The 24633-nt window shown below is 42.4% G+C and overlaps 2 protein-coding genes across 5 annotated transcripts; one reads left to right on the top strand and one right to left on the bottom strand.

Moving 5' to 3' along the window:
- Window positions 1–5816: 5816 nt before the first annotated feature.
- On the bottom strand, window positions 5817–12524 carry psmd13 (proteasome 26S subunit, non-ATPase 13). Its single transcript, XM_004566380.3, has 13 exons — window positions 12306–12524; window positions 10783–10861; window positions 9341–9375; window positions 9194–9249; window positions 9073–9116; window positions 8889–8975; window positions 7839–8010; window positions 7672–7751; window positions 7466–7591; window positions 7047–7109; window positions 6878–6958; window positions 6605–6721; window positions 5817–6088 (listed from the first exon to the last, which is right to left on the bottom strand). Exons 1-13 carry the CDS (start codon window positions 12404–12406, stop codon window positions 5993–5995), a joined length of 1137 nt encoding a protein of 378 aa, XP_004566437.1. The 5' UTR covers window positions 12407–12524; the 3' UTR covers window positions 5817–5992.
- A 62-nt stretch (window positions 12525–12586) lies between these two features.
- sirt3 (sirtuin 3) lies at window positions 12587–21763 on the top strand. Of its 4 annotated transcripts, XM_076885773.1 has the most exons (9): window positions 12594–12760; window positions 12932–12981; window positions 13066–13117; window positions 15116–15295; window positions 15400–15632; window positions 15727–15827; window positions 16897–17058; window positions 19652–19861; window positions 21535–21763. In XM_076885773.1, the coding sequence occupies exons 4-9, from the start codon at window positions 15249–15251 to the stop codon at window positions 21556–21558; spliced, it is 777 nt and encodes a 258-aa protein (XP_076741888.1). In that variant the 5' UTR covers window positions 12594–12760; window positions 12932–12981; window positions 13066–13117; window positions 15116–15248; the 3' UTR covers window positions 21559–21763. The 4 variants fall into 4 exon arrangements, 3 of the variants coding, with proteins under 3 accessions (XP_004566438.2, XP_076741888.1, XP_024658953.1); XR_013099309.1 differs by having other exon boundaries at window positions 12587–12981; window positions 19717–19861; XM_004566381.6 differs by having other exon boundaries at window positions 12589–12981.
- Window positions 21764–24633: the final 2870 nt, after the last annotated feature.

Raw genomic sequence — 24633 nt, 5'->3', positions numbered from 1 at the left:
CTGTGGCCCGGTGTCTGAAGGGAGGGGATCATGTTCTGCTTCAGTATGTCACATGTTGGTATTCATGGATTCTTCAGTTAACTGTAGCTCCCCAGTGCCAGCAGCACTCATGCAGCCCCAAACAATGACATCACCCACCATGCTTGACTGTAGGCAAGACACACTTGTGTTTGTGCTCCTCACCTGGTTGCCACCACACACCCCTGACACCATCTGAACCAGATAGGTTTGTCTTGGTCTCACCAGAACACAGGTGGTCCTTAGTCTGCTTGTCTTCAGCAAACTGTTTCTGGGCTTTCTTGTGGATTATCGTTAGAAGAGGCTTCCTGTGATGCAGTATGGTCACTGACAGGCTGACCTCCACACCTCCAACCTCTGCAGCAATGCTGGCAGCACTCATGCATCTGCTTTCAAAAGACAACCTCTGGATATGACGCTGAACATATGTACTCAACCTCTTTGGTCGACCATGGCGAGGTTTGTTCTGAGAGGAACTTGTCCTGTTGAACTGCTGTATGTGCTTGACCACCGTGCTGCAGCTCCGTTTCAGGGTGTTGGCATCATTCCTACAGGCTCGGCCATCTTTATGTAGAGTAACAGTCTGTTTTTCAGATCCTCAGAGAGTTCTTTGCCATAATGAGCCATGTTAGACTTCCACTGACCAGTATTCAATTCAATGCAATTCAGTGCAATTCAATGCAATTCAATGCAATTCAATTCAATTCAATTCAATTTTATTTATATAGCGCCAAATCACAGCAAAAGTCGCCTCAAGGCGCTTCATAGACACAGAGAAAAACCCAACAATCATATGACCCCCTGTGAGCAGCATTTTGACGACAGTGGGAAGGAAAAACTCCCTTTTAACAGGAAGAAACCTCCGGCAGAACCAGGCTCAGGGAGGGGCGGGGACATCTGCTGCGACCGGTTGGGGTGAGAGAAGGAAGACAGGATAAAGACATGCTGTGGAAGAGAGACAGAGGTTAATAACAGATATGATTCAATGCAGAGAGGTCTATTAATACATAGTGAGTGAGAAAGGTGACTGGAAAGGAAAAACTCAATGCATCATGGGAATCCCCCGGCAGCCTACGTCTATTGCAGCATAACTAAGGGAGGATTCAGGGTCACCTGGTCCAGCCCTAACTATATGCTTTAGCAAAAAGGAAAGTTTGAAGCCTAATCTTGAAAGTAGAGATAGTGTCTGTCTCCTGAATCCAAACTGGAAGCTGGTTCCACAGAAGAGGTTCCTCACAGTGTTACTGGAGGCCAAGGTAATGCCATCCAGAGTAAGAATCTGGTTAGATACCATATTTCTAAGATTTTCAGGGCCGAGTACAATAACCTCGCCTCTGTCAGTGCGCCCCAGGGCGGCTGTGGCTACAATGTAGCTTGCTATCGCCAGTGTGTGAATGTGTGTGTGAATGGGTGAATGACTGAATATAGTGTGAAGCGCTTTGGGGTCCTTAGGGACTAGAAAAGCGCTATACAAATGCAGGCCATTTACCATTTACCATTTATCTGAATTAAGAAGCAGAAAGTTAGCGGCCATCCAGGTCTTTATGTCTCTGAGAGAGTGAGAGCAATAACACCAAATCTAACACACCTGTTCCCTATTTGCGCCTGAGACCTTGTAACACTAATGAGTCACATGACCCCAGTGAGGGAAATGGCTAATTCGGCACAATTTGGACATTTTCACTTAGGGCTGTACTCACTTTTGTTGCTAGCAGTTTAAATGTTAATTGCTGTATGTTGAGTTATTTAGAGGTGACAGCAAATCTACACTGTTATACAAGCTGCACACCGACTACTTTACATGGTCTCAAAGTGTCTTATCTTCAGTGTTGTTCCATGAAAAGATATAACAAAACATTTAGATATATATGTAGATATTTGCATATTTTCCAGAGTATCCAGATAGTTTATTAATGTCTCTGTTGATGTATTTTAAGTCAAGTTATATTTTTCTACAATACTATGTTTTTACATGTAATACTATCATTGTGAAATGATTTGCATGTTCTTTCCTGCTAACGCAGTCATTGACTGGTACTATGACCAAATCATTGATAACGAAACGCAGAGAAACAGAAAACCAAACCAAATGGAAATAAGTCAACCTACCAGGCAGAAATTAAAGCACACGATGCTTTCAGTGTGTGATAACTGTTCCCACCAGTTAGTTCCCAAATAACAAAAGTACATAAGGTGATGTTAGCATTCAGATTTGCTGTTGGAGGAACCTGCTGGAAAACCTTCAGCAGGTCCTGACACTCCACAGAGAGAGACCTGTTCTTACCTGCATATGCTCTCTTAATGTTATTATTAGCAGTATCACATAAACATTAAGGTTAATGCTACGTAGCTAAAATTAGCAGCTAACATTAGCAGCTAAGCTTGTAATTAGAGTAATTTGGGTCATTACTCAAAAAAAAGTAATGCATTTTCAAGTTACTTTGTACTTAGTATCCTTTCCTCCGTACCTGGTGCCAAGTAATAGATTATGTTTTGATTGCCCAGTTAAAATAAATCCTTAACATGACTTGTTTTTTTTTTTATTACACAGCAGAGTTGAACTAAAGCTTTCAGCGTGAGGACGCAGTGTTTTTATCACGGTGTATGTCGGGTTGTTTACAGGTGTGTGCAGCTGTTTTATTTTCAATATTTATTTTTATCAAATCAAATCAAATCAAAATTTATTTATAGAGCACATATTACAACAACAGTGTTGACCATAGTGCTTCACAGTCAGTAAAAGGATGACACAATTAAAAAAACAATAAAACAGGACAACAAACGATAGGTAACAACACAACAAGCTAGAACAGCCAACTAGTTAGAATCAAAAGCCAAAGTAAAAAGATAAGTTTTAAGACGTGATTTGAAAGACTGGATCGACTCGGCAGTACGAATATGAACAGGGAGGTTATTCCAGAGTCTGGGTGCCACGGATGCAAAGGCCCGGTCACCTCTGGACTTCAGTCGAGACCTAGGTTGTGCTAGGAGCCTGTGATTGGACGATCTAAGTGCTCTGTTGGGATTGTATAAGTGGAGTAGTTCAGAAAGATAGCTGGGCGCTAAATTATTCGGAATTTTAAAAGTGAATAAAAGAATTTTCATATCTATGCGATATTTAACAGGGAGCCAGTGTAGTTTGGCTAAAATTGGAGTTATGCATTCATAGATTCTCGTACCTGTTAAAAGACGCGCAGCTGCATTTTGAATTAACTGAAGCCGGTAAAGAGAAGCGTGTTGGAGTGTTTAATCCTACCAAAGAGCGGGATTGTGAGCGGCAGCGCTTTCCAGCTCCACAGTCGATACACTGACGCTTATTTTCTCAAGAGGCTTTATCTTTTACCCGGCTGCCAGTGTAAATATGTTTTTAATGGCTTGTGTGGGTAAATCAGGGCCATCGTGTGTTTTTAATCTTAGGAATTTGCAATATACTTTTAAACCTTACATATGTCTCCTGTTACGGCCTGCAGCATAAGCAGCAGACTGGCACCAGAGTTGTAAGAAACACAGGTTTTATTTTAAATTTCTTAATAAGCTCAAACAGTAGTAACCCAAAGGGCGTAAAAGCGAGCAGTACTCCTCAATGGCAACTTTATGCACCTCAGCAGATGTAGTCAAATTTAACTGTGCTAACAGCAAACTGGTTGGTTGGCTTTGGTCCAGACTGAGATGCTGTTTCTGGGGAACTACTGGACTAAATGTTGGACACCAGATGAAATCCTACTGATTTACGCTCCATCCAGAAAGAATTCACAGCACTAGACTCGTTCCACCTGTTGTCATACAGCCTTACTCTAAAATTATTAAGTTCAAAAGGTTTGCTTGAAATTCTTGCAAATTTATTACAAGAAATATGAAAATATAACATCGAAGAAAAGGACAATAAAGGTCACTGGGACCTTCAATACTGCAGAAATGTTCAGAATGGTGTTTTTATTTTGAATCAAACGTGCAAGAACTTCAAGCAAACGCTTTGCTTCATCATTACAGGGTAACATGTGTGAACTGTGAGGTGAAAAATGAATTTAATCATTTGGAAGAAGGCTGTAAGATAATGTGGAACACGTGAGCATCGCGGATACTTTCTGGGTGCGTTGGCTTTTCTTCTCATGCCTCTGTCAGGCTGCCAGTTTTCCTTTGACTTTCTGAAAACGTAATAATTGAATAAGTATCCTCTATCTATTGGATCATCAGCTCCATGTGTTCAGTGGCTGGTTTATACTGATACCGCCGCACATTACATTCCCAAAAACTAAATAAGACCTTGTCATACAATTATTACTGTAATATTTATGGGATTGTTGTAATCTTGAGAAAACAAATGTAAGATAATGACGAGAAGAATCAGAGTGCGTGATCAGAATAATGAGGTGTTTAAGGCTTTGTCGTCATCACAGTAATGCAGTGATAGAAGTTGGTATATTCAATTTCACAGTTTTTTCCTTTTATCGTTACATTTTAGTTTTTGGAAAATAAATAAAAATACAACCTGTGTACGAAAGACCAAACATCCCCGCTTGAAAAGTGAAGCAAAAGAGTGACTTGAAAATATTTCCTGGTTTTATGCGTTTAGTCACATAGACTAGAACAACGAGGCCATTTCTTTATAACTCGACTCGTGATTGGTAGTCAGAAAGGAGGATTACCCAGGTTAAGGTCACTGGATGACTAGTCAGTTATAAGCAAAATAGAAAAAAGGTCCCTAAAATGTTATTTTATTTCAGTTCACACAAATTATTGATGCTGTATTTGAAAAATGACAATAAAATCTGAGCTTTCCATCCTGAAGCAGGTTTATATGAGACCATCTAGAGTGCCCTCTGTAGTGCACTTGGTGAACTGCCGCCAATTTTCATGCAACGTGATCAACACGAAGTGAAATGGTTAGTTCTCAAGATACGAATAATCATCGCTGGCTGGCTTTGTCATCAGTCATCATCCTTCTGCAGTGATCATATTATGTGTATGCTGCCGCCACCTCAACAGGTGGGTCAGTCTCAACTAAATCTTCCACAAAGATTGTCTGTCTGTCTCACACTAAAGCTGGATGTCTCGAGAACACTTCTATGTGGTCTTGGTCTCACTGTCTCGGTCTTGCTGTCTCAGATCGACATAGTGGTCGGGAGATTTGGAGTCAACAGTATCCATGACACACAACGTAACGTTCGATAATGTGTCATTTCAAAAGCATCAGCTCTAAGAGCCGTGCTTAGAGAGTGCTTTGTGATGAATCAGAGTCGACTCCCATTGAGCGAGAGCCGCTCCTCACTTAATTTCCTTTGGCTGCTCAGCTCTCGCACAGTGGCTCAGCTATGCTCCAATCCCTCCATATTGTGGCCAATCACATGCGAGGATATAAGATAATATCATTATGTGAAAAACAGAGGGTGATGGACGCGACAGTCAAGTGGAGCGTGCGTCTGTCCTCTCAGTGAGTGAGTGAGACAGCGGTGAGGAGGGCTGTGCGAGAGCAAGAACACATAAATATGCCTGATACCCGTAAACGAAGCAGCATCTGGCTGCAGTTTAAAGACTTTTTTTGTCTCGGTCTTGATACCCTCCTGTCTTGGTCTCGTCTTGGTTTAGGCGGTCTTGACTACAAGCCTATCGCACACACACCTATATTTTTAAAGAAATGATTATAAATCAAATTCTTTGGATTTTGATCTCCCGCGAATGTGATGAAGAATTTGAAAGAGCACTGCAGGTTTGGCACAAACCACGTATAGGTGGTTCAGCTAATGTTACTGGTGTTTCAACATTTTATATATGGATATAGATCATTAGAAACATGGATGTGATTTTTATAAAGACTTTATTGGAAGTTTTTGCTCCAGTACATATGGTGTTCCAACCAAACGTATTTTTGTGTAAAATACTACAGTGTAATTTACAGGCTGTTAATAAATGGTGACAGTAACAAAATTAAACAGATGTGTGAAGCTTCCCTCTGAGGACTCGGGGTCAGTCTTGCTCAGGTGAGGATGTCGTGGGCCTGCTGCTCCACCAGCACGGCCATGTTCTTCACGTCGTCGCACCAGAAGTCCAGACGCTCCTTCATCCCTTTGATCTGAAACAGCGACCAACAGGAGAGTCAGACCAACAGGTACAGTAATCATAACTACTGTCGACATAACGGGCATTTCAGGTCCCATTACTGGGTGAGCTGCTGTACACATTTGTTACATGCTTAGAGTGTTTGATGTTTCTATATTTAAAGAAGAATTAAAAAAGAGCCCAACAGATACTGATTTTTAACTGTCATACTGATATTTAGAGACTGAAAAATCAGGGCCGATATTTTTCTTTCAGACAAACATAACATTGATGTGCAGTTATTTTATCTGCTTCTTTATATTCTGCTTGAATCAGCTTGTCGGGGAAGTTGCAGATTGCCCTCTGGTGGCTAAGCTTTGTAACATCGACACTCATGGTTGAAGGGTGTTTCTTGTCGGTCTTCTTTATTTTTGACCTTTTTAAACCTATCGGCTGTTATAAATGCTTATACCCACATGAGTACCAAACAGATAACATCAGCCCACCAACGAAGCTGTAAACAGTGAAAGCTGGCATCACTGTGACCAACCTGCTGCAGGTCCAGCACTCTGGGCTGCACCCAGGTCATCTGCACCTTCTGGTCCACCTCGTCAATGTTCCCTTTGATCAGGCCCACAGACAGAGCCTTCATCACAAGCAGCTCAACCTACAAACAGACCGATACAACCATCAGCCTACACGAGGATCAGCTGTATGTGACCAGTATTAGGACAAACAACATTATCTCCAGTTATCAAAGGTGAGCATTAATTTCATTATCAGAGTTACACCCTGATTAAACACACGTTCTGACCGCACTGACCTCATTAACGGGGATTTTGGCACTCTGAGCGATTTCAGTGAAGGTCAGCTGTCTGTGATTCGCAGGACGAGTGAATGTCATCTGGAAGGGAACGAGAAGATGTTCAGTTTATTGTGGACAAACTGACGTCATTACACATCAGTGTTTACAACCTAACTGGCAATCCCACCTCCATGACGCAGAGCAGCTGAATCTTCTGCATCAGTTTACCTTCTTGTGACGCGAGGTCGGGCTGTGACCAACAGAGAAAACAGTGAGTTGACCCAAACATACACGTGAAGACTTTGCCAGATCATCTCTGGATTAAAGATTTTTCAACAAAATGCAGTTAAGACAGGGAGAAGAAACACAGGCAGAGGTCTTAAAAACAAGCACTCAGCACCTAAACCTGAAAAATTCAAACTTTATTTACAAAGGTCTTATTCATGTTCGCCTGAGGTTACCGTTACTTATTTGTGACTTTTAAACGGGGTTATTGATTATTTCCTGCACCTGCAGAAACTCCAGTTCATGTGTCAGAATAAATTCAGCTGTTATAGATGACAAGTCATCATTACACACATCTCAGGCATTAAAATGAGTCCCCACCTGTTGGCCCCAGGCAGACTTTAAGCTCTGAAATTTCTCCACATTGCCTGCATTGAAGGCATATAGTGTGTCAATCAGCCACTGCTTGTCTGTGTTCCTCAGCGACTCCAGCACAGGATGCATCAGCTGCACAGAGAAGCCACACGAGTAATCAGCACAGGCAGGTCGAGCTACACAACATGTGGCTAACAGAGTTCAAATCCCACCAGCTCTCCAAAGTTGTAAACTCCCTCTCCTAAGAGTCCAGCCAGGCCGAGCGTGAACGCCCTCTCCTGCCTCTCCGTCTCTGTGAACAACAATTACAAAATGAACTGAATACGAGTGATCTGCTGTGTTCTGACTGACACGCAGCTTAATTCATGCTGTTGTTTACCTGGAAAGCATCTGATGTCCACACAGCCCAGGTAGCGCAAGGCGTCCTTATAGTAGGCAGCGTGGTCTCCAACAAGGCGATAGTATTTACTGGAGAGGTCATAAAAGCGGCCGTGGACTGACGTCACTCCAGGCAAGTTATTCAACGTTTCCTCAATTTCTTCAATTTCTTTCTACAAGTGGAAAAAACAGGGAAGGCGATAAGTGGATGGATCACTGCTTTTAAACCCAACCTGAAGCTGTTACACCTCGGGGGGTTTCTCCTCTCCACACACACTTTATTTACAGACGTGGATCAGGTTAACACCCCGTTTTACCACAGACTGTATAAAAAAGATGGAAGGTGATGTGAAAGTGCCCCACACCTGTGTTCTTCTTAATGGCCACGGAGGCAGCAACTCCTATGGCTGCAAAGTGAAGCTGGATTTTATACACATCCTACTTCTTTTTAACATTTTCATTTGTGTCCTGTTGTTTCTCTCACAGCCAGTCAGAAAACAGCTGCACTTTTTGTCCATCAGTGACACCACCACCCAACATGTGTTCTGACTTCAGTGAATATCACAAAAAAGAAGGTTGTTGCAGCCCATATAGCTCTAACTTGAGCATTTACGCTAACTCAATTGGAATATATAACCTTATCTCAACTGACTGTCTTTGAAATACAGATTTCACTGATTCCCTCTTCTCCATGCGCTTGGGTGTAAGGCTGTGCATTCATCCTAATTTTGGAGTTTGTGAACGGTGACGTCTGTGAGGAAGGAGGTGGAGATGTCACATTTTTGTACAATGAGCGCAAAGATTGGAGGAAGGGAAAATGTCAGGTGTGCATGAGTGTGGCAGCAAGAAAACGATGACTGAACACCTACGAGTTATTTCAAGGATATCTACACCCAAGTGCCATTTGGACTGCACTTGTGGGTTTAACAGCTGCTGGTTTTTCTCATGCTAACAGGCAGAAACATCACGTGAACGTTCCAGGCAGTTGGAAACGCTCTGTCACATGCTATATCTGAGCTCAAGTCTGCCAACACCTCGCTCAGAGTTTTACCTTTGTGGCAGGAACGTCGTTGATCTCAAGTCTAAGATTGCCGATGGCGGTCTTGCAGAGAATCACTGCTTCCTCGCTGCTTTTCACCTGAACCAGGTGGAGACGCGCAGACGTTTGGTCAAAAGTGCACTTTACAGAATGTAACTTCAAAGCAACCTGTCATGCTGGTGTCTGGTCATCTTACCTTTTCCCTGGTCTTTTCAAGAAAAACGATGGCATCTTTTTGATCTAGACACAAACAGCGTTGGATTTTAATGCCAAAAAATGAATTAAAACAGAAAGAAAATGTTCCCATTTCTCCGTACCTGACATTTGTCTGGCAACGAACAGTAAAATCTCCACCAGCGACAATGGATTGATTCTGATAAAGGAACAAAAATTATAAATTAACAGGTAAAAAACAGTAAATACTTGTATTTGCTCTGTTTAGGACAAGCGGATGAACAACTCACCTGTGTTCAAAGTCACTCATGAAATTTTCATAAAGCTGGAAGGAAAAAAAAGAAACGGAAAAGAGAGAATATTTAGTGGACAGTGTTATTCATTACCTTAGAAATGTAGCTATGACATTAGTGAATATCTGTACCAAGGGCCTCTTTGGTATGATATGTTTTAATATATACTAGTATGCAGTAAGTCTACATGTACGACAAACTGCTGCTGCATAAACTTAAATATTCAAGATAAACTAATTATGACAATGACAAGAGACCATGTAGGCGTCGGAATAATTTAGTGGCATCACTTCTCATTTTCAGCAGAACTGTACAGATACTTTGTTATGAAATGTAGTTTCCATTTGCATGCTGGTCAAATCTATGCATGTATGTGCTTAAAGAAGGCCTGTTCTGCTTCTCCTTATTTTCTACACCCTGTATCAAAGGTGGATGCTCATATTAAGCACTAATAAACATGATAATGTTTCACAGTATGTGTAAGGAACCCCTGTCATTGCAGCAACGCAGTTCTGGCTGTAAGCACAGAAGCCCTACCCACCTGCTGCTCAAACCTTCTGCCTGCTGGGGCCAGCCAATAAGAAAAAGATTGGCTTAAATAGACAGGGGCTTAAATCAAGAGTCCATGCAAATGAACTATGAGTCATGCAAAGCTAGAGTCCAATAATAAAAATAAGAAGCTGTGAATGAGCAAACAGGTAAAGTATGTAAAGATGAGAACCCACTCATGTTCAACGCTGCAACGTTTTCAGGGTGAAGCAGTTCAAACTGACAGAGGTCAGCTTGTATTAGCAGTAATTCCGATGTGTTATAGCTAAAAATGATCTCTAAAAGTAAAACAAGTTTGAAGTGAAAGTACAAACAAGTACTGCAAATAATATATGTTTTGATGTGAACATGGGGCGTTAAAAACAGTATATTCTCTAGTCTGCAGCACAGTTTTGAAAAGGAGGGCAGAGGAACAGACTGGCATTGGGTGGCCAGTGCTGGCCCTGCTACTGAACCACAGCAGTGCGTCTCAGTGGGACTATCCAGTGCTGTGAAGCTGCAGTGCAAACACATAATATATCACCACAGTCTGGTGCAGCTAAAACAACCTGGATTAGTGGAAAAAAAAAACCAAGATCTGGTCCAATGAGGCACCTGTGATGCCATCAGCTGGAACTCATATACTGCTGTTTACCACACAGCCGAAAGGGGTTTTAGCTAACCCCTCCACCTCTCCAATAGTGTAAAAAAAAAAAAATACATAAACACCTGGCAAACTGCCGGGGGGGTGTGTGTCAAGTATAACTCAATTTTTGGTAATACTCTATTGAAATACTGATACATTTCTGACAAATAAGGCAACAGAATTACTTTGTTCTCAATATCTGACAATCATGCTTACTCTTGTATGTTGTGTAAAGCATTACAAAGAGTGGCTGAGATGCAGTTACCTGTATGATACCATCGCCTGTTTTGAAGCAGGGATCTCTGACAAAGACCATCAGCTTCAGAGTCAATTGATGCCACAATCTAAGGGCAGAACAAAGAAAACAGTTCAAATCAGTCACAACTGCCAGTTCCTTTTAATTCATGATATCAGCCAAAAAACTACATCAAAATATGAGAAGAGTGCAATGAAGAGCTGAGAGACTTTATTCACCAAAAATCCCATCTACACACGACACCCCCATAGAGTAGTACTCATTCTATGGACTAGACTAGACCAACAGGGCCAAACAGACTGAGCACTACCTGAATTTACACAGAATCTTTTGGAAACAAGCTTTATTGTTCACATACACAATCATACAGAGTACAACATGCAGTGAAATGTGTCGTGTCTGAGCTGAAGACATAGCTGTGCCTTTCCAGGGCTTGGCGTTTGGCAATGGGGGCCTAGCCAAGACCCTTACTCCCTTATTAGGGAATCGAACTTGCGACTTCCGCTCCAAAGGTGTGGGGTCTTGATAGCCAGACAGGAACAGAAAGCAATTATCATTCCTGAGAACAGTCATCCAGTGGGAAGATATGTATATCTGTGCCAAATCAAAGGAAAAGCCAACGAGGGTCACCACGTGTTACTTCGATACTGGTGTTTGAATGGTGATGGTTTAACACTACAGTCTATGCCACAGTGTCAGCGACCAGAGTTCTCATTATTTTAGTCTTGTCCCCCCCTTCTGCAGCACACTTTTTAGTGAGTCCCTTCCTGCTGCTGAAATCACGACGAACAACACAGAATTGAACTGCAGTGGCCCTTCCTTTTAAGGGAGCAGGAGATCCAAACTATGTCAGCAAAGCACCCCCATAACAGATCCACCAGATTCCCTTAAGGTTTCTTTTTAGTCTGTCTCCCACTTTATAATATTACATATCAGAACTTTCAGTTAGCCTGTGAACTTCAATTACAAACCATTATCCGTTTATAAGGGTTAAAAACTGAAAAATTGGCCACTGCATAGCTAAAAGGGCCGTCTTTAATTATTTGCTTTGTTTGAACACTGTCAAAATACCAAATGCATATAGAGTCAACTGACACATAATAAGGAAAAACAAATCCTGATATCATGGAGGCGAGAAATTAGATGTTTGTTTCGCGATTATTGCTTGTCAAACTGATTAAAAGACTGTTTGAAAAGTTACAGGTTGTTTTCTTGTTTTACGGTTAATTGACACTGTTAGCAAGGATGCACAGTAACAGCTACAAAAACCTGTGACAGCACAACAAATAGACTCCCGCTGCCCTAAATATTAGTGCTGGGCTCAAACCTAAAACTCAATTAGAGTTTAGAAAACAATATCATTTTGTTCCGAATTTAAAGCTTAAGCTTACTGCCAACGTGAGCTAAAGCTATGCTACAACAGCTAACCTCAGCTCCGTGCATGACTCAGCTTGCATTTCCAATGAATGGGCTAGCTAATGTAAGCTAGGCTAGCGCTAGCGGCTAGCTGCCACTTCTTACGACTTTTGTACCTTTTGTTGTACAAATCCTCCAGCGCGTGCCATTCCGACGCCAGCTCCGGCGTGGGGCTGTTACTCTGCTGCTGCTTGAGGTACCCAGTAACATCTTTCATGATAGCGACAAAATGTAGTTTATTCTATACTAATACGTGTTGTTGAATTTTTTTTAGCTAATGTCAAGCAGCCTGTCGTGTTGTGGTAATGGGACTGCGCTGTTGCTGCCAGGCGCAAAGAATTATGGGAAATGAAGGAGGCGTTTTGGTTTTTTTTTATTGCTAGCTAAGATTTTCTGTAACTTAAGTTGTTTGGGTGCAGTCAGTCGCCTTATGTTTATTGCTATGGGATATATTTTTAATAAGCAAACGACGGATAAATTATAAATTGCAAGTTTGTGCAAGTGAAGCTAAGTTGTATCGTCGTATATTACAGAACTGTCAAAAAGGAGGTCAAAGGACACAGTTCTGTAGGTCTGTAGGCAGTCATTCTATATAGCTATTTTCAAAGGAGCTAAAATCGGCTTCTGTAAAACGGTGACAGCAAGAGCCATGCAGTGAAAGTGTGCGTGAAGTTTATTTTGAATCCTACAGCTTTGTTATGGCTTCTTCTGTTAGCTGCTCTTTGTTATTGTTACCTGCCAGACTCTGTCGAAGTCTGCGGTCAAGAGCAAGCTGGACGCTCTCCGCTAAAGGTTAGTGCACAGAGAGAGCTCAAATGATGCAACACAAAATGCATGTATGACCTATTATATTTGACACAAGTATTTGATTTCTAGGCTTCGATCAAAGGAGCTCGTTTCCAAGTGAAGGTGCAACAGTTCTGTCCAGGTACCTGCATGGATACAAGAAACATGACAGCGGAGTCCAGGTGATGCAATATAGGCATCACCTGGCTGTCAACGCTGCATGTAGCGATATTTTAGTCAGTCTAATGAGCATTACAACTATAGGGATGCCGTGTGATGTCCTATTATGAGTTACTCTGATTCTCGTTCCTAATGTTGGATCAGTGGGAACATCAGTGCATCTTCTCCAGTCCCAGTGTTGAAGTGTCTCTGGGAATGATTCTGAACTCCGAGTTGCCCCTGGTGTATCCATCGGAGGGTGTGTCAATGACAAATTAAAAGTGCTTTGTGATGACAGCGCCTCCTCTATGGAGAAACAACTTGCATACATTGCTCAGGTGTGATTTTCTTCCATACACTCTTCAAATGTCTGAAGGTTCCATCTGCCCTTTAGTTCTTTCCATAGATGTTCATTTGGTCAGGTGATTGGCTGGGCTTTTCGAAACACTTTATTTTCTTTCTCTGAAACTCCCAAACACATACTAAACAACGTAGTGTATGCTGTGCAGTGCAGCGAGGCATGCTCAGACCTCTACACTGGAGAGAGCAAACAGACACTTCATAAACGTTCACATTTTGGACAGAGAAGACAGGTAGTTTGAAAGAGGAGTGACAGAAGCCACCCTTGAACAGAGGGCGGGGCTTATGACAACTGCCACCTATAATCCAGTTTTCAGAGCCCTTCCCAGGCGCCTTAACAGTGTCACATCTTGTGTCAGTTCATCAGTAGGTCACATGATGGGGCAAGGTTTCCCCTGAAACGTCAGCTGATAATGCCCCACGCCCTTTCTTCGCACCTTGGCTCATGTGATGAGGCCCTTGATCAACACTGGGTCAACAACCGTCTTAAGGGATAACTCCAACTAGGGCTTAAATACTAGGGACTCTCCACGATTTGCTCTTAGAACTGAAGAAGCTTCCCTGATGAGAGGTGAAACACCTTCAGGAAACTTAAAGAACTCCAGCTCCAAGCTGGCCCCAACAGTGCTCACTGGAACCTTCAGTAGTTTGGAAACTCTTCTGTACGCAGTGCCATCAGTATGCTTTGCAACAACAAAGCTGCAACAGTCTTGAGAGAGCTCCTTGGTTTTATCCCTCATCAGATGTTTATTGTGTGATACTTTGGTAATATGACACCAACTGGGACTGAAGCAGCTGGTATTATTTGCACTTTCTAGCTGACAGAGTTCAGCTGCTGTCATGATTTCATGTGTTTAGTACTTTTTCCATGTCTCATTATTTTTTCACATAACTTGATTTATGGACATCTATGCTTTGATTTCTTTGCATGTGTGGATGAGTTGTTACCAACATCCGACTTTCATGTCAATAGCACTGTGACAGGAGTGACGGACCTGACCACACGTTTCACTTTCCAGCACACTTCTGTATTAGATTGCTGCTTTCCAATCCCTGGCTGCAGCTTTTCAGCTGCCAGCCACACATACACAAGAACAGCCTCATGACCCAGTTCATACTTTCTAAGCAGGCGTGTCGGTCTCCCTGCAGCTGCGCCACAAACAAACAAGCACCTTTAGAAATATGTTTACTTAGAAAATTGGTGACATGTTCAATACTTACTAAACCCGCTGTATGTGAAGCACAAAGTGTTTTGAGTGCTCAAATTGAGTAGAAGGGTGCTATGTAAATGGCCTGTATTTGTATAGCGCTTTACTAGTCCCTATGGACCCCAAAGCGCTTTACACATCCAGTCATCCACCCATTCACACACTGGTGATGGCAGCTACATTGTAGCCACAGCCACCCTGGGGCGCACTGACAGAGGCGAGGCTGCTGGACACTGGCGCCACCGGCCCCTCTGACCACCACCAGTAGGTAACGGGTGAAGTGTCTTGCCCAATGACACAATGACCGAGACTGTCGGAGCCGGGGCTCAAACCGGCAACCTTTCAATTACAAGATGAACTGCCAACTCTTGAGCCACGATCGGGGCTCAAGACCAGCCGTTTACTTTTCCCAGACATGCACGATCTCTCTGCTGGACTCAGACCCGAGGGTTTTTCTCCCACGGTGGAAGTTCGTCCGCTAAGCAGCAGACCCTGGAGGATATCGCGAAGAGCATCCGGGAGCAGCAGTTCAAGAGGGTCGTGGTGATGGCTGGAGCGGGGATCAGCACTCCCAGTGGCATCCCAGATTTCAGGTAATATGGCTAGCTGTGGTTTCCTGCCCTGGCATCTACCCATATCAGTAAAGACAAGGTGCATTCTGGTCTCGATCAACAGTTTCATTTGGATTCACTTGCAGGTCTCCAGGCAGTGGTCTCTATGACAACCTGCAGCAGTATGACCTGCCTTACGCCGAGGCCATATTTGAGATTAGCTTTTTCCACCATAACCCAAATCCCTTCTTCGCCCTGGCCAAAGAGCTGTATCCAGGAAACTACCGCCCCAACCTGACACACTACTTTGTATATCTGCTTCACAAGAAGGGTCAGCTGCTCCGGATGTACACACAGAACATTGATGGCCTGGAAAGACGTACGAAGTTTAGTTGTTTGACGTAACCGTGCATCACAGAGACTGTGACAGTGAACTTGATGTGCTTGTTTTCTGTGTTTATGCCTATTTCTAGTAGCAGGGATTCCTCCTGAGATGCTGGTGGAGGCCCACGGCACGTTTGCCACTGCCACCTGCACCGCTTGCTTGAGGAAATATGAGGGCGAGGACCTCAGAGTGAGTCAGAACGCACTATTGCATAAAAATGATTCAGAATTTTTTTTTCGTTAGGTTTTTTTTTGACAAGTTGGATATTTGGGATGTGATGAACAGTGCTACTCATACTGGTGACACACAGCTTCTGGCTGTAAATTTCATTTTGCTTTCATAGCTATATTAGTCGTTCCAACTTTGAAACTAGTACACTGACACTAGATAATGGAATTCTAAAATGCCAGAAAACCTCCAAAAACAACCCAACATTCATCCCTCAAAGTGTTCTTAGGAAAACTCAGGACAGTAGAGTCGTGAGATTTTTAGAGGTGAATGGAATTTTTTCCCAGTAATCAGTGATGCCTTCAGAGATGTGAAAGTTACATGTGCCATGTGAATTAATATAAATCAGGGTGAAAGTTTCCTCCGTGCTAAGGGCTCTACGTGCCTCACTGTATCAGGGATCGCAGACAAGCTTGAGTTTTATTCTGTTTTGTTTTTTATCAGGTGTTGGTGTTGTGAAAAATGTCCTTGTTGTTTGTTTTGATTTGATTGATTTTTTGCTAAACAAGCAAGGAAGAAATCAGCGCTTCTTAAGTTGGCAGGATAATAAACCAATGACCAGACTGAGATGTTGAGCAGCTGTTCAGCACATGATTAGGATACGTGTAGTGTTTGTTCCGTTCTGATGTTCAGAGTCTGCGTTGCTGTAAGACCCAAACTTCACGTCAACTGTGTGGATTTATGCTTTCTTCTGTTCCTCTGTAACAAGGATTTTGTTTGTTTGGGCTGCAAGTTTCAGATGAGTCGAATGCATTTGTGTTTTTCCTGTCAAGTAAAAAAAACAGGCATCTGCTGTCTACAAGAAATATGTTTTTCCCTCAAACTTGTACAGGTGAACTTTTGAATTCTCATAATTCATTCAAAGAATTTGCAAATAAGCAATTATTTCTTTCTTTTTTTAATGGATTTTTCAGGTTGTATTTTCATTGAAATCTGGTGTATTTATGTCATACTCTGATTAGTTTAAAACATTTAGTTGGAAAAAAAAAATCACTTGTAGACAGTAATTTGACATTTTGTGTTTTGTTAGCCCGACGTGATGAGTGGGACGGTCCCCAAGTGTCCCACCTGTAAGGGCGTGGTAAAGCCTGACATCGTGTTTTTTGGTGAGGAGCTTCCACGACACTTCTTCAAGTATATCACAGACTTCCCACTGGCAGACCTGCTGATCATCATGGGCACATCACTGGAGGTGAGCTTCAAACTCAGGCAGCAAACACACTACCTTCACACAGTGAGGCCTGTAAGTGTTTGGATTTTAAATCAAACAATCGAAACGTGATTGTTCAGACTTTCATTCAAGGGTTTAAATAAAAGCGCTGTGTTATGAACAGAAGACCTGTTTAGGAGTCACAGCCATTTTCAGAGGCTCAAAAGTAACTGGACAAATTAAAATCAGTTTAAATATAAGAATTGTTACAACACTTGGGTGAAAGTCATTAACTAACTTGGATATAACAGCAAAATAACAAAAAATGCTTCTTTGTTCAAATACTTGATGCTATTTAAAAAAGAAGATGTGAGGAAGTAAAGCTTGGCGGGTGAAAAGCAACGTGGCTCATCTTCTCTTTGAAATGTTTGTTTGGTAACTTTGTGGTATGATAAAGTAACCACAGTATAACCACTGCATGTCCATGGCACCATCTGTTACAGCTGCAACATGTACATGCAGTGTCACTGCATCATCTACATCAGGGGTGTCAAACTCAAATACACAGTGGGCCAAAATTCAAAACTGGAACAAAGTCGCGGGCTAACATTAATATTTATTGAAAAAAAAAATCTTCCTCCAGATATAAGAATGAATCTCTTCTTATGGAGTCAAACAAGTTTTGCTGAAAAACTGAATATGGAACAAGCAAAGCTTAAATACTAGACAATATATAATAAAAAAAAAAAAAAAAAAAAAAAATATATATATATATATATATATATATATATATATATATATATATTTATTAGGGGTGCAACGATACACAAAATTCACGGTTCGGTTCGATACTTTGGTGTCACGGTTCGATATTTTTTCGATACAAAAAAATGTTCAAGCATTTTTAATTTGTCATTTATTAAAATTATAAATATATATTTTAACTCAAAAGTACAGTTTTTAAATTTAACCCTAACCCTTGTGCGCGTTTTTTATTTTGACAGCGAATGCGCACCTGCGGACCACTTATGTGCAGCCCTGGTTATTTAGCTCGTCATATTGCAGCCACAGAAATTCTTTTGTCCATGAAACCATAAAGCTGCACTTTCTTTTTGCCTTATAGTCTGATTTGTCATAACTTCTCCGTTTTGTGGTAAGCTTTTCTTTGGCTGTCACTTCTTCACCCCGACCTGTCTTATTTGGCTCAGCAGAACTGAAATGCTTTTACACGCGCACTCACATAAGCTCAGCGATTCTCTGCGCGATCAACCTCTCACATGTTTAAGCTTGCTGCGGGAGATTTCACTTGTCATGTTTGCATAGTAAGCTAACGATTAATAAGACGATGTCAGAGGAATTGGTGCACAAATTATCATCACTCACAGATCAGTGCTGTCATTGCAAAGTGAAAGCAAAAAAACAAGCGCAAATTCAAACGCGACTTCAATATGTCACATATTGACAGTGGCTCACCGATGCCAATGACATAATTACCCAGCTACATTTCTGAAAGAATGCAAAAGCATTGACATATATTTTTCCTACAATAGCCCGACGGGCAGGGCAGAGAGATTTTTGTAGCCCGACTGGAAAGATCGCTAGCTCCGGGACGTCGGGCTAGCGATTTTGCAAGCCCTGTATCTGATTGAGGAATCACTCATCTTTGGAAAAGAGAGTTTATTACAGAGAAATGGCTCTTTCCAAAATAAAAGCTATACTATCCGCTTCTTCTGGGCTATATTCTCAGCAGCATAAGGAGAATCATGTGCTAACAGCTGTCTAAATGACTCGGCTAAAGTTAGTAGCATGCTTGCTTGTTTTTGTCTGCTTCCACTTGTCTTTGCACTAGGATGATGGCGGCGTAAATGTGCAGTCATATTCGTTGTGTTCCCACTAGTGCTTTCAGGTTAATCTCGTTGAAATGACCTTAACGCCACAACACGGCAAATCTCCGTTAACGAGCTACCGCCGATCGCCCCGTGCATGGGGCTAGACAGCTAACACGTTAACGAGCTAACTGCGCTAACACACTAGTTCACACCAATGTAATTAAGCATTGCATGGCACATCCAACATACTGTTTTACTTTAGTCCATGACTGCTTACCTTCAGGGTCATACGTCACATGAAAACCAAAATAATTCCAAACGCCAGATCTGAATGAGGGTGGGGGAGGTCCATCTTGCAAGGAGAGCTTAACTTCTGTCTCGCTAGCTTGCCCTGCGCTCTTCCTCCTGACTATGCTGTCTGTGTTGAGCGCTCAGTGGATCTGCGCTCGACAGTGCAGCCTAGGCGGAGTAGTCGAACGCAGATTCACTGAGCGCTCAACACAGACAGCATCGTCAGAAGGAAAGTTGATAAAATAAATTACAAATGTTGTATTGTTCGATACATATGCGTACCGAACCGAAAGCACTGTATCGAACGGTTCAATATCGATACGAATATCGTTGCACCCCTAATATATATATATATATATATATATATATATATACCAGTAGGCCAGCTCTAATAGTAATGTGGTATGGCTTCGCGGGCCAAATGTAATTAGGCTGCGGGCCAGAGTTTGACACCTATGATCTACATTCTTGTTTGAGGGTTCATAAAGGGCTGCAGTTAACTCTTTGCTCTTTAGGTGGAGCCTTTTGCCAGTCTTGCTAGAGCTGTTCGCAGTTCTGTGCCCCGTCTTCTCATCAACAGGGACTTGGTGGGGCCGTTCACCTGGAGCCGCCGGCCTAATGACGTCGCACAGCTGGGTGATGTGGTGAGCGGTGTGCAAGCTCTGGTTGATGCTCTTGGCTGGACTCGGGAACTTGACGCTCTGATGGCGGCCAGCACTGAGAAAGTGAGTGCGTCATTAGCTTTTAGTTCAGAAAATCACATCAAAAATCGTCACGTTCCGGCTGCATTGGGCCTTTTGGATAGTTTTCTGGCTTCGTCCCAGTCCAAAGACATGCAGTTAGCCTGGTCAGGTTCATTGGTGATTCTAAATTGCCCACAGGTGTAAATGTGAGTGTGAATGGTTGTCTCTGTGTTAAGCATGTGACAGACTCGCAGCTTATTGACGGTATACCCTTCTCGTCACCACGCTGGGCGGGTGGGCGATGTTTGTGAATGCAGTATCTTGAGAACAAAGTGACGTAGGAGTCTCAGATTGATACCATGGTGTCCCTGAAGGTTCTCAGTCATCCAGGAAATAAAAAAGATCAATTATCAAATTTAACAACCTACAGAGGTAGTTTGATCATTTTAAAGACACTCTGAAAGTAAAATATGATGCGGCAGGCTAGTACGTTTTGACAAAATTTCTTTGCAGCAACTCAAAATGGTACTCTGTGGTTTGCCACATGTTTGTATGCAAGCCTGAGAACATTGGTACATGTTCACATTGAGATGGGTCAGGATCTGGATCAGCTCATCGCTGAGCTCCTGGACAGTCTGAGGAGAAACCTGTCAGATTGGGATGGACTGAAACATCATGTCCCAGAGGTTCTACTGGGTTTAGGTCAGGCGAGCGTGGGGGACAGTCAGCATCAGTTCCTCCATCCAGATCTGCCTGCATACTCTCATACCACAAGAGGCTGGAGGAATCCAGGACCAACTGTACCAGCGTAGGGCCTGACTGTGGGTCCAAGGATTTCATCCCAATACCTAATGGCAGTCATGGTGCCGTCGCCTATCCTGTAGAGGTCCGTGCGTCCCTCCAGCCCAGCAGCCATGCTGGATGATGATAACGTTCTCCACAGCTTCTTCAGACCTTTTCATGTCTGTCACATGTGCTCAGGGTTAATCTGCTCTCATTTGTGAAGACCACAGGGTGCCATTGGTGGAGCTGTTTTGATATTCAATGGATGAATCACACGCCATGGTGCTGGGCAGTGAGGACATGGTCCACTAGAAGATGTTGGGCCCTCTGGCCACCCTCATGAAGTCTGTTTTTGATGATTTGGTCAGAGAAATCATCTGGAGGTCCTTTGGTAGCTCTGGCAGTGCTCATCCTGTTCCTCCCTGCACAAAGGAGCAGATACCGGTTCTGCTAATGGGTTAAGGACCTTCTATGTTCCTGTCCAGCTCTCCTGCAGTACCCGCCTGCATCCTAGAATCTCCTCCCTGCTCTTGAGACTGGTGCTGGGAGACGCAGCAAACCTTTTGGCAAAGACATGCATTGATGTGCCATCCTGGAGGACTACCTGTCCAATGTCTGTAGGGTCCAGGTATTGCACTGAGCTACCAGTAGTGACCCTGACCCTAGCCAAAGGCAGGGATGATAAAAACAGTCATAAAAGATAAGGAAGGAAAAAGTGTCAGTGGTGTCCACCTGTAAAACTATTCCTGTTTTGGGGGTTGTCTCATTGTTATCACTCTAGTGCACCTGTTGTTAATTTTATTAACTCATTAACAACGCTCTCTGCTACTGAACTGATCACATCAATATCCCAGAATTTTAACTGAGCGCAGTATTGAGCACAAATCTCACTGAAAACTTCACTAATCAAACTGTACGTACTTTCTCTGCAGAGTGCACCAAAAAAAGAAGAGTGACACAAGTTCACAACATCAAAAAACGAGGTTTGACTTTACATCAAACACACAAACTGTAGGATGAAGTCCAGAAGACTCGAGGTTTACCAGGATTTTAAAAATGGGATCAGTGGTAACTATCAGACTGGTAGATAAAGAAGTTGTATAGTGGAAATGCTGTGTAATTAATGCTCAGTCAAATATGAATAAAATACTGTATAACAAAGTTTTGTGTGCAGTAGAATTTACTCTGCAGTAGCAATATTGAGTACAGCACACAGTATTGTACAGGTACAGTACTCACTGGTACTTTATTTTATTTGTAAATGCACAGTTGACAGACCCAAGCTATCCTGTTAATGTGCCAGCTTTATTTTCACCTCCTGTCTCAGGGAGGTTATTGGCATGAATGGAGCCTTTTTCACTGGAGAGTATGAATCCCGAAGTCTGCTGCTCACCATCTTCAGCTCATGCTTAATGCTAGACTGAGTTAAAGACTGAAACACTGATGTAAGTCAGTAAGAACAGCTCACAAATATGGAGTCATACCAACAAAGAGGCTGTGTAGAATGTGAATTAAAGGGTAAAATAGGGATTATTCTTCACAGACGGATCCACACTGAGTGGACGCGTGTGTGCGTCGATGGTCATGAAGTCATTGTACACAGTCAGAGAGATCGTGAGTTCTGATACACTCATGACATCAATGTTATGTTTGCTTTTTGGTAACACTGCCAAAGAATTAGGGATAAAAACAGTTATTAAACAGCAGAGGGAGTAAGAGGGCAGCCGAGACTGTAACACACTCCTGTTTGAATCCTGCTGAGTGCTGTAAAGAATAATGGGAACTGCAGCTGAGACCACATTCACCTACTCTGTTTAAAATATAATTAAAAATGAAAAAAGAAAAAGTTTCTGATGGATATATGATGAGTTCAGTTTCTCGTATACACTGACTCATCACTTGTACATATAGTTAAAATAAATTTGAATTTAATTTTCATGCAAACATCTGATGTTCCCAGATGTTTGCATGAGGAGTAAACAGGTTACATGTGTCTGTGATCTGATGTGTATTTGTACAAACTTAAACTCCTTGCACAAACAAGCAGGCAGAAGTTGCTCTAAAGAAGTGGTTGTCAAATGTTTGGGATGCCTCATTTCAGAAACTGAAAAAAACAACACTATTTTTAATCAGAATCAGAATACTTTATTGATCCCTGGGGGATCAATAAAGTATAATCCTTATTAATCCTTATTCTGCTGTCACACTAATGAAGACAGTGGCGGGAGGCCAGCGTGTGACCAGTGTGTGTGCAGTAAAATTGCCGTCTTCTTGATGATCGGTTTGGGGACGGGTCCAGCTCTGCGACCACTTGCAGTTAGCTGCGGTCTTCAAAACAGCTTTGGTGCATCAACATGACAGTAAAACAGCAATAAGATGGAGTCTGTCTCCTATCAGTTTGACTATGCAGTCTAGTTGCCAGTTGCTGCCAAGTTGTTTGTCTGTAACTGGCAAACTACTTACATTAAAAACGTAACAGTTGACACAGAAATTACAACACAAGCAGTGACGCAGTTGCAGCAGGATGGAGGTATAACTGCTCAGCAACCTTACTCTTATATTGGAATACCACCAGCCTGCAACCAGAGGAGTCGAGTCCCCTACTGCAAAGAGACACATCACAAACAAGTTGCACTCACCGACTCAGACTGATTGCACCATTTTAATAACCTGTCTGTTTACATATCTGAGTGATTGTAGTCAGTCCAGATTGTTTGAAGACAGATTGTCATCCTGCAATCACATACATTGATTTCTCAACTTCTGGGTAGTAGTTGGTCTCCACAAGTATTTGGTCACCAAATGTGAAAAGATTCAATGCAACCACCAAGTTTTCCTTGCTGCAAGGATGTTGCCGTCTACTTTTACTCTAGAGCAGGGCTGGGCAACTCCAGGGCTCGAGAGCCAGTGTCCTGCAGGTTTTACATGTGTCCCTGATCCAACACAGCTGATTCAAATGGCTAAATGACCTCCTCAACATGTCCTGATGTTCTCCAGGGGCCTTGTAACGAACTACTCATGTGATTCAGGTGTGTTGACCCAGGGTGAGATCTAAAACCTGCAGGACACCGGCCCTCAAGGCCTGCAGTTGGACGCCCCTGCTCTAGTCACCAACAAAACAGATTTGAATAAAATGTTGTATAAAAACGTGAGCAAACAGCTGTTTAGTTTCCCTAAAAATAAAACCATGCTATTCAACTTCAATTCATGGGATTCTGGGTCCTAATACTGGTGCCCACTCCACTGTTTCCAGTTGCACCTAAGAAGTAGACGGTGTGCAAGAAAATTTGGCTCTTTTTCTTTTTTTAAAAACAGTCCATTTCAGGCCGTTTAGCTGCTGCTGGCGTTTGTATTGTGTGTCAAACTGAGTATCCACATGAAATGCTTCAGGGTTCTACTGTCAAAATTAAAATTGCACCTTGGCAGCTTTGGTCATCTCGAGGACGACGTCTGTCAGCATCCAGTTCCCCGTACTAAAACCCGTCTGTGTTGGTAGTAAAATGCACCCAGTGCTGTCCTTCAGAGGCTTCTGAATGTGACACATTAAGTCGAGAGGTTGTCTCTCACTGATATCGCTGTAATAAATGCAGCATTGTTGTGTACATTTGGCATAACTGCAATAAAATCTTACAGAACGGCTCCAGTAACATCATAATTGGTTTTTATGCAGCTGTTATTTACTCTTTCATTGACAGTTTTTAGAGGAGAGAAAACTGAGTTAACTTTGCGGAGCTCTTCATAATGTGCAGTGAGTCGGGCTTTGTATTTGTGCAGAACATTACAAATTTGATCAAATTCAGCTTTAGCTTTTTAAATCCAGCTCTCACACCTCACTCCAATTTTCACCTCCCGTTTCTCCTCAACCTTGGAAGAAATGTGTTTTATGGTGCTGCTGACATCTGTGTAACAAGAAATAGAGCTGATGTCATCTGCTGCAAGGCTGTAATGTTTCCCTCCTTTCATTGTAGTCTGTGTGCTTCTTAAAGCAACTTAAGTACGCAAGTCAAATCCACTGCAAGTGTCATTCTGCC

The sequence above is a fragment of the Maylandia zebra genome, linkage group LG1 (assembly GCF_041146795.1).
Source record: "Maylandia zebra isolate NMK-2024a linkage group LG1, Mzebra_GT3a, whole genome shotgun sequence".
In the NCBI taxonomy this organism is placed as follows: domain Eukaryota; kingdom Metazoa; phylum Chordata; class Actinopteri; order Cichliformes; family Cichlidae; genus Maylandia; species Maylandia zebra.
This window is presented reverse-complemented; position numbering and strand designations above follow the sequence as displayed.